The sequence below is a fragment of the Rhinolophus hipposideros genome (genome assembly GCF_964194185.1).
Source record: "Rhinolophus hipposideros genome assembly, chromosome: 18".
Taxonomy (NCBI): domain Eukaryota; kingdom Metazoa; phylum Chordata; class Mammalia; order Chiroptera; family Rhinolophidae; genus Rhinolophus; species Rhinolophus hipposideros.
Genome location: NC_138064.1, coordinates 7,206,955 through 7,223,247, shown reverse-complemented (window position 1 = coordinate 7,223,247; position 16,293 = coordinate 7,206,955). Strand labels below are relative to the sequence as shown.

Here is a 16,293-nt window from a genome sequence, read left to right as displayed (position 1 = left end):
TCCCTGGGAGATCCCAGGTAATGAAAATTTTTTAAACTTCCTAGGTGATTTTGACGCAGTGAGGGTTGAGATTCTCTGCTGTAGAGTGCCTTAGCTGGACCCACTTGGAATGCCGAGTGACATCTTTTCTCTTGAGCTTGTCAAATACCCAAGAGAAACCTGGAGGTATTAGTTTGGTTGCCAGAGAGACCTGAGGATGTGACAGAGGCCAGGGTTGGATGGGGGTTGCAGCTATTGTTTATAAACTTTCCCTTAATACCTCTTTTAGCATGGTGTCCGTGCCCAGTTTTTTTATCTTTTCTAGACACACTCTGTCCTCTTTAAAGAATAAACTTCCAGTCTTTTGCAGGTTAGGAAAGGGATACCTGCCAAGCTCTGTGGGATAGCTACTGCTAGTTAACAAACTTGAATGAATTCCTTTTTCAGCATGTCTTCAGACCCCCTGCTCCAATTCCAGAGGTATCTGTTGACTTCCATTACAGTCTTTTGGGATTCTGTGATAATGCAGTTGCTTGTTGGCTTCTTCACTCACATATCTGATGTCTCATTCTCCAGGGTCTCTCTATGTGTCTTTGGCTTTTCCAGAACGGTTACAGGGTAATCACACATTTTACATGATTTCTGGTATTTTAAGAGGGACTGTTCCAAAGAGGAAGTGGAAGCTCCCAGGCCAAGCAAGGGCTGAGTTTGGAACTGGCAGTGTCAATTTCCCTGTATTCTACTGATCAAAGCAGGCACACAACACACCAGATTCAAAATCATAGAGAAATAAACTCTACTCCTCGATAAGGGGGTGGCAAGGTCACACCACAGAAGCGAATATGGGATGAGATGTATTTTATAGTCATATTTGGAAAATACACCGACTGCAGAGATGGATTGTGGACAAGTGGTTGGTTGCAGTGTGAGTTGTTCTAGTAACTGCTGAAGAACATAAGATGGTGATCACAGGAGGCGACACTGCTGACATTTTTCAAGGCAATGCAATTCCTGGTGACGACAAAGGCTTACCATTGACCATGGGGAGGAAGTGGCTGAGGAGGGATGGAGGAAGTTCACTGGAAATAGGTCAAGTAACTGAGAGGCCAGGGGGTTCAATGGGAGGTTAAGATAAAAAAATGAAACAAAGACCCTTCCTTGCAGGAATTTCTCTTAATACAGATATATCTCACCACCCCCCTTTATCTTTATAGTTTTTTTCCTGAGAGTTGTGAATGAGGTTTCTACCCACCCACCTCCCCCACATTACATAACTGCATAATCTAAAAAGCCAAACAGTATGTATTTTGAACGCCAAATTAGCTGGCAGAGTTGTTCAATTTAGTTAGAAATAGAAAGCTTCAGCTGCAAATTAATATTCCAACTCTTAATACATGGCTGATTTTTTATTCTAGAGAAAAAAATATGCAGAAAAGTTCTGCTTGATATTTTGGGCAATACCATGTACTGTATCGACCGAGTCTCTCTAAATTGGATACACGTATCTCCCTGGCAGGTAGGCATTCCGATATACAGCTTTCTTGGACTTATTTCCTTTTTTAATTACGTAGGGTAGAAAGCAGGAAATAATCTGGGGTGGAGACAGCCTTGAACAACAAACAGTCAATTAGCAGATAGCATAGCAGATAACTGGCAAATTATACTGTTCATTGGAAACATGGAATGTTTAAAAGATTATAGGAAGACCTATATCCTTCCCTAATCATTCTCATGGTGGCAAAGACCTATTTTATTAAGAAGGACCTTGATTTTAAGTGACAAGCACCAAAAATTTGAAGCCGGCAAATTCAAAATATTCATCTAAATATTTATTGCATGATTATTACATTGTCAAAGAAACAAGTGATTAATGAAAATTCTGCTTTCAAAAAGCTTACAATCTGGTCAAAAACATAGCCATAGATATCATGATATACAAAAATATAAGGTAAACACGGTTACAGTTTTATAAAAAAAAGCTCTGGAGGAGCATATAGAAAACAATTTTGCCTGGGATGAAAGAAGTGAAACTCTACCCAAGTCAAAATGTAATTTTGACAGACTGGTTGACTATAGGCAATAAAATAAGCAGTCAGGTAGACAGACATCTGTCTGGCATGTTTGGGAAATGTGGCAAGAACACAAGATGAAGAAAATTATAGAGGATAGCTACAATATGATGGTAACAAGTCTGGCTTTATCTGTAGGTACCAGAGAGTAATCACAGCTTTCCGAGCCAGGGAAGTTAGGTGGTGAGTGTGTGTCATAGTTCTATCTATAGTTTAGGTAAAAAGCTAACAGCAGAGTCTAGGATGACATGAAAATGGGGGACTGAAAATATAGGCAAGATTAGGGAAGAGGCTCCTATAATAATCCAAGTGAAAAATAAAGTTGGCTAGAACCCTCAATATATTTAGACATCAATAAGCTGAGAACATCCTAAACTGAATATAGAAAATCCAGAAGAAAACCCTTAAATACTTATAATTTATTAAGTTTAAAGGAATGAAGCTAGTTAAATAATTTTAAACAAATAGAAAATAACTACAAGGTATACAATTAAAAACTGAGTTGTAACATTTTATAATGACTTATAAATGCTATTTTGATCTATATTTATTTTAAAGAACTATTAGCAAAATACTACATGAGAATACTTAGAAATAACATTAACTCTACCAATCATCTGTACATAATTTACATAAAAATGTTAAGTCCCCCCCCACAATAACAACCCCTCTAATCAACTTTTTGTAATTAGCTGACACATACCCATACAATGCCAATTAACTTTACTAATCTGAAAAAACTAAGTGCAATAATAATAAAAAATAATCACCATGCATTTACAAAACAATTAATATACTACTTGTTGTTTAGTCAACAAATATTTATTGAGCTCCTCCTATTTTCCAGGACCAAAAACATGTTTGTTACCTTACAGAATTCTCAGTCCATCCCGCAAGATAAGTAACAGTATTTTTTATATAAAAAGATAAAACTAAGAATCAGACTGATAGGAACTTGACCAACACCATAAACAGAAACATATTTAATTATATTAATGACAATTTTGAGGGATCATCGATTTTTCACATTTCTGTTGTTCACACTAAGTTTTTGCTTTTCTGTTTCCTTTTCTTAAGTTCATATGGATATAAGCAGTATTTTTTATTTACATCACTATCACTTTTCTTTTTTACATGTCTCCATAAGGTCATCACTACATATCTATTTTTTGCGTATAAATTTTAATAAACTATATGTAAGTGGGGATGTACAGTATTAAGTATTAGTCTATCATTCTGGAATTTTAAAATGGCACATTTTAAAAAGCTACACATCTTAGATACAAAGTATGATTTCCAAAATAAAGTTATATTTAAGAAAATTAACGTCATTAAAATTTTTGGTTTATAAATTAGAATCTTAAATACAGAATGTTAAGAAGCTTAAACGACTATGTATTATAATGGTCAGCCACGTATTAGGTACTAAAGTAACATATTCTTTTAAGTTTAAAGTACCTTTCCTAAGAACAGGGCTACTGGGTGGTGGTTCCTTATTTTAGCTCAACTGGAATAAAATTATAAAAGGAGTCTTTTCCTTTAATATTATGGATAACTATAGCCAAAAGGACAACAACAGAGAATTCAATAAATATTGAGGATAATCCAATAGTTAAAAATATCAAATTCTCGCCAACATCCAGTATTACACAAGCATAGATTACCTTATAAAAAAGTTGTTCTAGTAAAAATATGACTGTAAAAGGAAGGAACTATAAAGAAACATACTACCTTTAGAGATTTAGCAAGTGTCCTTATTTTACAGATTAGAGATCTTGATAAGCAACTTGCCCAAGTCATATGCCAACGGCAGAACTAGGACTGTTCTTGAGCCTTGCTCTGTTTGCCATACCTGTATTCTCTTATTTTAGGACTTAACATACTATTTACTCACTATATTTTAACTTTAACTTAGAAAATTACCCAGCAACAAACCTTTTTCTTTACAGCCCAAGAACATTCTAGCTTTTCTAAAAAATGAGCAGGACAAGAACAGGATGCAGGTCCTAACACTAGAGGACTTTCATTGCTTCTGTTAAAGGAGAATTTTATACAGGAAAAAGTTCACTTTTCACATAACTTGCTTTGGCTGCAAAATGCTTATATAAAAGTCACAGCGTTAGGAACTCTTTATATCATAGTAACTTCATATGTTGTGAAATGGTTTTCTATAATCTGGACATTTTCTTCCGAGAGCCAATTTTCCTGTTTCAGCTGCCTTATAAGAGCTTCCAAAGACTTCAATCTCCCTAGAGTTTGCTGCTCTTGAAGCTCAAGAAGAGTTATCTTTGAATGCAGTTTAGAGACTTTCTGCCAAAGATGTTCCTTATTTTCGTCTTGCCTACAGTAAGAGTGTTCAATTTGCAGAACTTCTGTGTCATAGTCCACACCCTTCCAGAAGGGGTCTTCAATGTCTATGTTTTCCATTTCCACAGTTTCTTTTGGGGCAGGTATAAAAGAGTTAATTGTAGCTTTGGAATTTTCTGTGGGCACAAAAATGGCAATAACAGGTTCTTTATTTGTGTTCAAGTCTTCAACCGTTTGAGTAATTGTGCTGAACAAGAATGGATTTTCCTGTGCTGACTTAATTCCCATGGAATTATTTGTAATGTTCGGATTAGTAAAATGATCTGGAGTTATTTCAAGCACTTCCTGGGTTTCCAAAGACTGCTGGATACCTTCTGACTTTGAAGCTGTCCAAGTATTAGTTGTAGAATTTAGATTCTCAAAGGATGTGTGAAAACCACCTATACCTATGTGTTGGTTAACTAATGTTTCCCAGGTAAATTCTGGTTTTCCAGTATCTTGTTTAACTAGATTAAGAGTTAATATGTTATTGTGCATAAATTCTGTTTCTGGAGCTGGTGGCGTCATCAAGGCAGACGAATCAAGTAATTCTGCATGTTCAGGGAGGACATCTGTGTTAACTGTATTTTTCTTTGGCTCATTTGATTCTTCTGACTTGGCTTTCAGACACAATTCTTTCTTATCATCTAATTTTTTCTTCTGACATTTTTTTTGGGAAGGGTCTTTTTCCTAGAAAATAATATTTTCAAATTCTAAAAAAGATGTCCTTACTAGGCTCATTCTCTGATTAGTCAGTGCTGAATACTTAATTATAACTTTGAGCAGAATATTGGCCACGCAAATTTATTCAGTTAAAAAAAAAAGTTCTAAGTATATAATAACTCAAATAAACTTTAAAGTTTTTTTTTAAAAGCATTAAGCATAGTCACTATATGATGGAAACATTTCAGATCATTCAAAAGACTAGTAAAAAAATCTCAGATCATTAATTTAGAATAACTTAATAATTTATGTATGTCTCATTTTTTGCTCCTTTTAAGATATGCTTCACAGTGGTTTAAAGTTAAAAAAAAATTATCACACTTTCAGTAAAAGCATAAATCAGTTTTCCTTTTCCTCAAGTATCTGTTTTCCCAGCAATTATCTTTCCCTCTCACTCCCTCCACCTGACAACCTGTCACCCTGCCCTCTACCACCCTGCTCAGCATTATCCCCCCTCCCGTGCACCCTGCCTCCAATACCTGATGGTCTTCAGGCAAAGAAAATATTGTTGGAATTGCATTTTGCTTCAAATATCGAATACCCCATCTGATGTCAAGAGAGTCAGGAGTAAAATGGTCACTACACAGGAACTGGTATTTACTGGGAACCCATGAATCTCGTTTCATATTCTTTAACCATTTTTCAAGTCTTTCTTTGTCATGTAGAGGAAATCTGAAATTAAAAAAACAAACAAAAAACTTTGCTGTATTTTTACAATTTTGCCAGATTCCAGGCCTGCATATATAAGTAACCCACGCATCAAGTGCTGCAAAAGCAAAGCAACCATCTCTACCATATGAGAGAATCATCATGATAATTACTAACCGTTATCACCTCGGCAGGAAAGAGGATTAAGATGTAAGACGTGTAGCCAAAGCTTTGTCTGTGAAGAATGGCTGGTGAAACTCAAGAGTACCTTCAAGTAAAATACATCTGTTTCAACAAAAAAATAATATCTATTGATATTTTCTGTGGATTATATCCTATTTTTATTTTGATGTGTAGTTTGTTTACAACTAGAAAAGAACTCTGTATAAACTACAAAGTCCTATTCAAATGTATTTCATACTAATACTATAAATCAAACGACTTCTTGTCTGTAATTCAAAGAAGCAGCAAGCTTTAGGCTCTTATTTATATTAGTATTTTTAAAATAAGAAGTTAATCAAGCAAATGGCTTAACTGAAAATAAAATAACAAATCTTATAAAACTACTAATATTACATTCTCGTTACCAGAATCGGCCTCAATCCTACCCACATGTCATTTAGTCCAATATTTCTAGACTTCTATAACCAATGAACTGGGAATGCTAAAATCCAAGTTCTGAAAGAAGAAACTGACACAAGAAAAGAACTAAACATGTTAAAAAGAACAGACTCAGATATTTTACAACATGAACAAATCAAATAGAAAAGAAAGAGAAAGGCAAGACAGCTCTTTACATATGTGTACTGACAATAACCTTGATTTAGAGTTGCCTCCAACCTACTGCAATGTGTTTTACAGGCAAAACCAGGTAACTCCAGAAAACTTTTTTCTAACTAGTCTAAATTGCTTTGGGTTAAGCTGTATTAAGCAACAGTTAACAGTAACTTTGTTTTTACAATGATGTTTCAAGAACAGTCTAAGATATATTACCTAATAACTTATTTTTTACAAATAGTAACAACAAAGTTTCTCATACAAAAAGCAATAGTTATATATTCCTGCCAATCCCGACCATTTAGTTTATGCTTTATAGTAGCATGCTTTTTCCAATAAAGTGATAACTTTCTAAGATGCTAGGGGAAAAGTCTGGGTACTTGGTAGGAAATAGTATTTAACCCTGATATCCTTACACAGAAAAATCAGATGATCTATCTTTGGGCGTTCTTACCATAAATACAATATTCACACATGGTTTAAAGATTTTTCAACCTTGCACACATATATCAGCAACAGGTTACAAGGGAGATGGGCATACCGAAGAAAGGCATTTAAAGGCAAAAAGAATTTTCAGAGGACCTCAATTCTGCTAGCTGGAGACAAGTTCCTACTTTTTCTGCTATATCTAAAACGAGAACGCACCTTTACAATATTTTATAATGTAAATTCATGTAGAAGGATGTTTGTAAATTATTTCTATTGTACCTATATGCTGAGTTACAGACAATTTAAAGCAAAAAAAGCACTTTGTGACTATTCTTATTGGTAAGTGTACTACACAATGCCTTCTCAATGGGATAAATCGCGAGGAAAAGTCCTAGAATATGTTTCCTGTACAACTTAGTATCTGCATTGGTTCTATTTGTTTGGTAATTTTGCTTCACTGTCTCATTAAATCCCGGGGGAGGGGGAGAAAGCATAACATCATCACCGTATAAAGTGTGCGCTTTATGTGTACATGAACGGAATACCCAAATTAGTATAAATTTACACTACAACTCGCTACAGTGTTAGCATTTGTAAATTCAATTCTTCAGGTGTGGTGCTGTTAGGGCAATACAAATAATTCAATGTTTCTTGTCTGGATTACACATGGACTGTAAAGAAACTCCTTTAAAGAGTTCCAGTTTCAGTAAATTCACATTTTAAGAGGAAACAGATCTTTGTAATTGACTTCCTTAGGTATTATTCTTTTTCTCTCCTTCAAACACAGTAACTACATGAACACAGATTAATTTAAAGTTTGAGTCTGGGTTATGGCCCCGCCCCCCCCCATCCAAGGCCAAATAAACGTGGGAAACACCGGGCGAAATCAGGTCAACACGACCCTTGGCTGCGAACCTCAGAGCCACCAACGCGTCGGCATTTCCCCTTCGCATCAGTTGCCGGAGGATTGAATCCCCGGCCCCCCCCCCGGTCCCCCCCCCGTCCCCCCCCGCCCTGCCCCCCCGTCCCCCCCCCGCCCCGCCCCCCAAAGTGTCTCCTCCTTTTGCGGAGGGACTTCGAGTCGGAAGCCCTTCTGCAGAGGCTGCCCCACGTGAATCGCTGCCCCTTCTCCGCCCGACGCGGGAATGAGGTCCCGGGCTCGCCGCCGACACCGTCACCGGGAGACCCCGCAGCCCCGGGGCCCCACGTTTGCAGCTCGCCCTCCGCCTGCCAGGCGCTGCGGCCGGGACGGGACCCAGTCGGGCCCGGAGCCCGGAGCCCCCGGAATCGCCGCCCGCGCCGCGTCCCGTCCGCCGGGTCCCAACGGGCACGTGCCCCCGCGCTTCCCCGCCGCCACCCCGCGCCACCGGGTTCAGACACCAGCCGGGCCCGCCTCCGCAAGGCCCGCTGCCCCGGGACAAACGCCGCGGAGTCCCGTCCGCGCGTGGAAGCTGCGTCTGCGCGCCCTTCCCACCGGGCGGGCGCCGGGACCCCGAGGCGGCGCTGCCGTGTCCGCGACCCACGCAGGTCCCCGGTCTCGCCACGGGCCCGGCGCCCTCGCTGGGCCGCACGTGCCGAGGGGGCCTGAACCCGAGCCCTCCCGCCCCACGCCTCGCAGGGACCGGTGCTGCCGGGCAAGCTCGGGACGCATTTCCAGAGCGGGCGGGCGCTGCCCCAAACCCCGGCCCTCCCTCAGCGACCCGGGACCGCGGCCAGAAGCAAGGCTGCCTCCGCCGCTGCAGGGACGACTTACGGGTAAAAACTCAGCTTCCGGTCTTTAGTGTTCCGTCCCCGGCGGTTTTTACAGCAAATCGCTGCGCAGTAGCGAGGCATCGCCCCGGTGCGGCCCCGGGAGACCCCGGCCGACGAGGGAACCCCGCTCGCTGAGGCGGGGCCGCAAGTCCCGGCCCCCTGCGCCACCGCGCCTGCGCGGGGAACGACCCGGAGCGACGACGCCGCCGCTGTCGACTCACTTCCGCTTCTGCGCGCTTCGGCACCGCCCTTTCGGGCGTTGGAACCGGAAGTGACGCAAGGGCCGAGCGGCAACAACAGTTTTACACGTGCGCGCAGGGCGTCAGGGTCAGGTGGGGAAGCGAGAGCCAATGAGGAAGCGTTTCGTGTAGGTTTTCTCGGGAGGTGGGGACGCCAGCAGCGGCCGCCCGCCAGTGGGGAGCCGGCTGCGACGGGACACGGCGGCGGCGGCGGGAGCGGCGGGAGGACGGTGAGGTCGGGAGTAGCGACCGTGGGGCGAGCGCGGGTGCGCGGCCGAGGGACCGGGCCCGAGCCGCGGCGTGGAGCCGGTCGTTAGCCCGGCGGGCGCCTCCGCTCTGTAAGGAGCGGGAACCGGCGGAGGGTGCGGGCGGCGGCCGAGGCCGCGGGCGCGCGGTGGGAGGGCGGGGAGCGCCCGGCTCGGGCGGCCTCCGGGGGCGGGCTGGCCTGCGCGGCCGCCGCAGGGGCCCGGGGCTGCCGGGCGTGCGGAGGAGGCTCCCCCGGGCGGCCGGGCGGACAGGGCCGGGGCCGGCGCGCGTCGGGCGAAGCCTGCGCCGCGGCCCCGCCGGGACCCGCTCGGGGCGTGGGGCCCGGGACCGCGAGGTCCGCGCCGTGCACGAGGCAGTGCGCCCCTGTGTCCGCCGCGGCCTGCCCCTGGGGCGTGGGGCGGGCTGGGTCCGCGCGTGGGAGCCCCCTGCCGGCGCCGCCCCGCCCGCCGCTCGCCCTCGCCGGTCGTGTCCCCCCGGGGCGCGGGGCGCGGGACGCGGGGCCGGGGCGACGGCCGGGGAAGCGGGAGCCGCCCGCTCGGAGCGCCCGCCCTCGGCCTCGCTGCAGCCGCTCGGCGGCCCCGCGGCGCCGTGCCTTCAACCCGCGGTCCTCGGGTCGGCGCGGTCGGTCTGCTCCGCGGGTAGAGAATCGCGGCGGTGGCGACGGAGACGGTGGAGCTGGAGTCCCGTTAATGAGGACCTTGTAAGGAGACGTGCCCGGGCCGCCTGCTCGTCTCCGGGGTCTGACATGTGGCTGCGCGGGCCGTGGGACCGCGACACGGAGGTTCTGCCTCAAAGCCTGGGTGCCCGGGCGGAAATGAAGGCGGCGGGTGGTGCTTTCCAGGCGGAAAGATGACTAGTTTCAGCACGTTGAGCTCTTCACCTGGGTGATGTGTTTGTATTTTCTGGGAAGTTCAAACGCTTTTTGAACCTCCTGGGAATACGAATTCTTGATGATGGAGGGCCTTTAACACGTTACTTGGATTTTCCACCCTTCTTACAATGCCGCGTAGCATGTCTTCACTGTTAACTGGTAAAACGCAGTCATTGGTGGAAAGGCAAAGACGACAGAGCTTCTGCTCAATTGGATTGAATCACAATTGCTCTGAAGAAGGTTACGGCCAATTTAGGGTTAATAAAACCTTTATCAATGAAGTAGCATGACGATAAGTACAAGATCCTGTATGCTGAACATTTGGGACTGTATTAAGTGTACCTGGTACCCTAAAAGTTCACTGAGTTTCTTTTAAAAGAAAAATTCTTAAGGTTAGCTTCATGCATTTTTTTTTTCCTTTTCTCTTTTAGGATATTGGAAATGGCTACTCCCCAGTCAGTTTTCATCTTTGCAATCTGCATTTTAATGATAACGGAATTAATTTTGGCCTCAAAGAGCTACTATGACATCTTAGGTGTGCCAAAATCGGCATCAGAGCGCCAAATCAAGAAGGCCTTTCACAAGTTGGCCATGAAGTACCATCCTGACAAAAATAAGAGCCCTGATGCTGAAGCAAAATTCAGAGAGATAGCAGAAGGTAAGTCGGTGGCTCTCTGAGGTCTGCCAAGTATGAACCAGGAAGAGAAGGACAGCTAAGACGGGTGTGGGTTGGAGGATTTTGTGGAGATGGGAGGGGAGTTGGATCTACATTTAAATATAGTGAGGTTCTTGAGACTGTTTACTTAGAACAGATACTTTGATTCCTGAATGGATGGATGAATGGTAGCATATTTTTTTATTGGCATACAGATTTTCATATGTTGATAATATATCATTTCTTTTATATTTTTAAAATTGCTTATTGTTTCTAAGTCAAGAAGAAGTTTTGGTATCCAGAACTTATAAACTAACTTAATGAAACACAGTTTTTACTAAGTATGGAGATTGACTATAAAAAATACCAAGTGTGAACAAATTTAGAGAGACTAAAATGCCATGTTGTTTTTTCTTCCTCACTTGATGTAACATTTCAAAGCCACATTTGTCTTTAAAAGAAAAGTATGAAACAGATTTTGACTTAAGACTAGTTCTAAAATAAATTGAACCTCTGGAACATTTAGTAATTAATGGTGGGTGGAGTTAAATGAGTAGGGGGTTGGAGTTAAACATTTACTTAAACTAGCAAGGAAGTGAAAAATCTAAATTCCTCCAATTAGTTATATTTGACCGTCACATTCTTTAATAGTAATGATTTTACACAAATAATAGGAAGAATGACTCTATGTCATTGTTGCCCATGTGTTTATTTGTAAATGGTAACATTCATTTAACAAATATTTATTGGATATTTACTTGCGGTAGGCATTGTGCTAACTGCCGATAGTATGTACCGAACAAGAGAAAGTCCCTGCCTTTTGTAACTTTCATTTTAACTTTATTATATTTTTGGTGTTTTGGTTTTACTTACAATGTGAAATCCTTCTCTGAAATAGAGAACTGAATTGACTTATTTGAAGATGTTTGGATGTATGTAATTTTGATTACCTTCAGTTATTAAAGTATTTTTTTTTCCAGCATATGAAACACTCTCAGATGCTAATAGGCGAAAAGAGTATGACACACTTGGACACAGTGCGTTTACCAATGGTAAAGGACAGAGAGGTAGTGGAAGTCCTTCTGAGCAGTCCTTTAACTTCAATTTTGATGACTTATTTAAAGACTTTGGTTTTTTTGGTCAAAACCAAAACACTCGATCCAAGAAGCATTTTGAAAATCACTTCCAGGCACGTCAGGATGGTTCGAGTAGACAAAGGCATCATTTCCAGGAGTTTTCTTTTGGAGGTGGACTGTTTGATGACATGTTTGAAGATATGGAGAAAATGTTTTCTTTCAGTGGTTTTGACACCACCGGTCGGCACACAGTACAGACTGAAAACAGATTCCACGGATCTAGCAAGCACTGCAGGACTGTCACTCAACGAAGAGGAAACATGGTTACTACATACACGGACTGCTCAGGACAGTAGTTCGTTCTTTTTTCTGTTCTCATTAAACCCAACTAGTGGACTGTTCTTCAATATCTCTGATGCAAAACAATGTTCTGTGAACTCTTTTGACAAGTGCATGATTTCACTTGATATAGTTATTACATATATGTAAATTGTATTTGACAAATTAAGCAACATTCAGTTAGAGAAATAGCTAATTATTAATTTCCCTGATTAGGAAACATTCTTTAAAAAAAACCCGAAAAACAAAAAGCCTGCCTGGTCTTTTCTCTATACCTGACCTTGGGCTTATTAACATGGCCAGTTTTATTACCAAGAAAAGATTGAGTTTGCCTGACACATATTTTTAGGTTAAACTGTAAAAGTTATTGTAGATTTAAATTGTGTGAACTTGAATGACTTTTGCAGTGAAACCTTTGCTAATTTAAAATTGCATGATCTGTAGCATCTCTGACTTGGGTTGCTAAGTGTAGTGGAACTGTGTAATGAGTCATTCAGCAAAGAATAGCAGTACCTAGGTAAATTTCCATGGAAAGCTTCAAAAAGGCATGGGTTAATATTTACCACAGAGCCATGCTTTTCTTCAATCGAATTGGAGTAAAGGAAATGATTTTATTACTTGTAGTCATTTAGGTTGAAAGAAAGTTAAAAATTTAAGAAATATTGCCAAGAGATTATTACCTGTTTGGTCCCTAGCTAATGATTTTGTAATGTTGGAATCATAGCTACTTTACATATCTTTTCACATTTCTTTCTTAGTTTTTGGCTCTCTAGGGCTTAATAGGGATTTATGTATTTTGTGTGTGTGGTTCCTCTTCTTTGCACTCATCTTTATCTAGAGATTGACTAATACCTCATTCTGTTTGTAAAAAGAGCCAGTAATTTCTGCGCAACCTTATTATGTGCAATATTTTTAAATCCTAAGAAATATGTGCTTTTGTTTTCAGACTTATTTCTTTAGTCCTGCACTTTTCCACATTATACTCCGTATGAGTATTAATCCTATGGATACATATTAAAAGTAGTAAATGTGTCATAAAACACTGTGTGTGAGAGAAATATGATATTTACAAGATGATGTTCTTCGTTATCACTTCATTGTTAAAAGTGTATTCTGCAATTCTGGAGGTACACTTATAAGCAACAGGCTGCTTATGCCAATTATAGACCATATTCCAGAAGTTACTTTTGACTAACCTGAAAACCCTGATAGGACCTTCTCTGATTGCCATTTGATAGTTTCCCTTGCTTTCTTACCCTCCTTCCCTCATAAATTTTGGTAGCTTGAAGATTTTATTATACTTTTGGTGTATTTGCTAGGAACAAGTATTTTTGCCACCGGCTGTTTCCTCTTTGAGCCTGGTTGAGAAAAAACAGAAATTTTGCATAAAGCTGTATTTCTTAATATCCTTGTTTTGAAAACTGAAGAAAATGAACTTACTATATTTACGTACCTTAATTTCCTGGAAGTTATACCTACTACTTTTGTTTGAAAATAAGAAAATAAGCATACCTTGAATTTTGATCTAAGGGTTGATTATCTGTAGCCCATCAAACCAAATAAATGAGGGGAAAAAAATTCAAATTAGGACTAATTTTAAGGATTATTTTTATATTGTTAGCATCTGTCCCCTTTTTCTCCAGGGCCTTATTATCGTCCTGTTTTTCCCATTCTTGACACTTTTTTGAACCCCCTCTTTTCTGTTTTTTAAACCTCTCTTTTGGCTCTTTGAGGAACTGCTAAGGTCATGGGAATTGCTAATCTGTAGCCAGTTGGTCAGAATACAGGTAATAACTTGGGCATACAGTTGGCAGCTGAGAGCCTTAGGCTGTGGGATCTGATCCTATCCCTGAGTAGATAGTTTCAGAATCGAGTTGAATTGCAGGACACCCATTTCATCTTTGGAGCATCACTTTCTGGTGTGGGGGAACCCCCGTCTCAACATGCATTGGAAATTTGGATCCCAGAATACTCTTAGGGAGCTTTTTGGAGCTAATCTATATTGTGCATGTATCCCTTGCCAAATTTACTAGACCTTAAACCATTTTTACTGAGTACCCTTAATCATATCCAAATGTGCAAATGTAAAAGTTTGGTAAATATTGGCCTAAATAAAAACTGGAGCAAAAATCATGATGAACTTTTAGAATGTGTATGAGCACACAAAGCAGAGCAACGATGAAAACGGGTGTCATGCTTGTGTTCCTATTGTCTTTCTCCCTGCCTCTTTCCTCCATCATCCATTTCAGTTAACTAGTACCTGAAAATGATTATCCCATCAGACAAGACCCATTAAGATTTTATTTAGCCTGCATTTCGTCAACATGCTTTTCTTTTGATCCCTGCTCTAGTTATTTAAATAATTGTTTTTTCAGGACAATTTTACACCTATAAAAGCCATCATCAAGCAAATTATGACAGTACAATGTATGTAAATGAAAAATTTATTCTCCCAAGAAAATAAAAATTAGTGATTATTATTACTAAATTGTATTTTTAAAATAAGACAGTATTTGAGGACAGAAGAATGGAAATCACTATTAGGATAAAGAGCAAATCATTCTCACAGTTTCATCCTTTTACTAATTGGATCAGTATTAATAGCTGATGATATGGTATCAAGAGTTCTGACAGTTGAGTAGTGAATTGCATTCTTAGGAATAGAATAATCACACATACACATGTTCACATACATATTAATTAAATTTATTGGGCTGACAAGAGTAAAATTACATAGGTTTCAAGTATATACTTAGGTACTACATTATCTATATATTGTGTGCTCAGCACCTAGAGTCAGTTCTTCCATCATATATTTGACCCCCTTTACCCTCTTCTATCCCTTCTCACCCCTTACCTTCTGGTAACCAATAAACTGTTGTCTCTGAGTTTTTTTTTTTTTTTTCGTTGTCTTGTTCCTTGTTGCTTTCAGTTTTATATCCCACATATGAGTTGAAGTCATATGGTTCTCGACTTTCTGTCTGACTTGTTTTACTTAGCATAATCATCTCAAGATCCATCCATGCAATGGCAGTATTTCATATTTTCTATGGCAGACTATCAAACTAAAAAGCTGTGCAGCAAAAGAAACCTATATATGTTTTTCAAGGTGAAATATCCTTTGTGTCTGCAAAATAATGAGGTAAATATAAACAAAAATAATACAAGTATCACAGTCTTAAGAATTATTTTTACTCTGCGTGTATAAGTAAAAAGTTACCTTATTCCTAATGTAAACATTTATAAATAAAGCTTCTGGCAAGTGCTGGCAAGACAGTCTCGTGGGAAAACAAAAGGATTCTTTTCTCTCCTAACCCCAACCACACCAAAAAATCATTATAAAAGGGGAGGGGGAGAGAGAGGAATAGAAGACACAAGGCCAGAACAGCAGTGTAGAGTTTTGTTGGGAAGAGTTGCAGAGAAATGAGCAGTATTGGTGGGGAAGTGGGATCAAACGTTTCCCTACAAAGTAGCAAGAATTAGTTTAATTTACCCCTGAAAAATAATACTATGTGTTGGAATGGAGCAGTGGCTTCAATGATCTGAGGGAAAAACACCTTTTAACTTAGAACTTGGTAACCAGATAAATTAGTAATAAAAAGTCAGACCAAAAAAAGGCATTTTAAAAATGCAAGAACTCAAAGATTACCACCCACGTGTTTTTTATGAAAACAAATTACTGTTTTTTTACTCTAAATTACAATGTATAGCATGCGGAACAAGACAATGGCAGCTGAGTATCCTCATGGAGGAATAAAGAAAGAAATGGAGAGCATGCCTTAGAATTTAACACAGGAATTTCTCATTTGGAAAACAAGGATTTTGTTTCTTTCGTGGATCTAATTAATTTACAACAAAGTTGTTCATACAATTGTATTATAAATGTTTTCAGATCTATAAATATCTCACACAAGATGTAATTATATTTATAGGATAATTATGTAAAATGTACCTCAGGTTGGAAGGACAAAGATGAGAAGACAAGGTGGAAGAAAAAGGTTCGTGGATTCTATCATCATGGTAGGCAATCGATTGTGTCTAAAATTGATAAAGACGAGTGATTTAAACGTAGTTTCAATTTTAATGACAACCACCAGATCTACTAACAAACACTGGTAACATG

The 16,293-nt window shown here is 40.6% G+C and overlaps 2 protein-coding genes across 4 annotated transcripts; one reads left to right on the top strand and one right to left on the bottom strand.

Moving 5' to 3' along the window:
- Positions 1-1,786: 1,786 nt before the first annotated feature.
- Positions 1,787-8,963, bottom strand: THAP5 (THAP domain containing 5). 2 transcript variants are annotated; one of them, XM_081079652.1, is made up of 3 exons: positions 8,725-8,963; positions 5,597-5,789; positions 1,787-5,084 (listed from the first exon to the last, which is right to left on the bottom strand). In XM_081079652.1, the coding sequence occupies exons 1-3, from the start codon at positions 8,802-8,804 to the stop codon at positions 4,179-4,181; spliced, it is 1,179 nt and encodes a 392-aa protein (XP_080935778.1). In that variant the 5' UTR covers positions 8,805-8,963; the 3' UTR covers positions 1,787-4,178. The 2 variants fall into 2 exon arrangements, with proteins under 2 accessions (XP_080935778.1, XP_080935779.1); XM_081079653.1 differs by lacking the exon at positions 8,725-8,963 and adding an exon at positions 5,943-7,380.
- A 137-nt stretch (positions 8,964-9,100) lies between these two features.
- DNAJB9 (DnaJ heat shock protein family (Hsp40) member B9) lies at positions 9,101-15,491 on the top strand. Of its 2 annotated transcripts, none has more exons than XM_081079650.1 (3): positions 9,101-9,192; positions 10,532-10,758; positions 11,736-15,491. In XM_081079650.1, the coding sequence occupies exons 2-3, from the start codon at positions 10,542-10,544 to the stop codon at positions 12,185-12,187; spliced, it is 669 nt and encodes a 222-aa protein (XP_080935776.1). In that variant the 5' UTR covers positions 9,101-9,192; positions 10,532-10,541; the 3' UTR covers positions 12,188-15,491. The 2 variants fall into 2 exon arrangements, with proteins under 2 accessions (XP_080935776.1, XP_080935777.1); XM_081079651.1 differs by lacking the exon at positions 9,101-9,192 and adding an exon at positions 9,195-9,300.
- Positions 15,492-16,293: the final 802 nt, after the last annotated feature.

Bases quoted from the DNA above. Each gene is read 5' to 3' on its own strand.
- THAP5 (XM_081079652.1), bottom strand. From the start codon at position 8,804: ATGCCTCGCTACTGCGCAGCGATTTGCTGTAAAAACCGCCGGGGACGG. The intron at 5,790-8,724 runs GTAAGTCGTCCC...TTTTAATTTCAG, and splicing joins CGGAAGCTGAGTTTTTACCC to ATTTCCTCTACATGACAAAG. The intron at 5,085-5,596 runs GTATTGGAGGCA...ATTATTTTCTAG, and splicing joins CTTTGCCTGAAGACCATCAG to GAAAAAGACCCTTCCCAAAA.
- DNAJB9 (XM_081079650.1), top strand. From the start codon at position 10,542: ATGGCTACTCCCCAGTCAGTTTTCATCTTTGCAATCTGCATTTTAATG. The intron at 10,759-11,735 runs GTAAGTCGGTGG...TTTTTTTTCCAG, and splicing joins ATTCAGAGAGATAGCAGAAG to CATATGAAACACTCTCAGAT.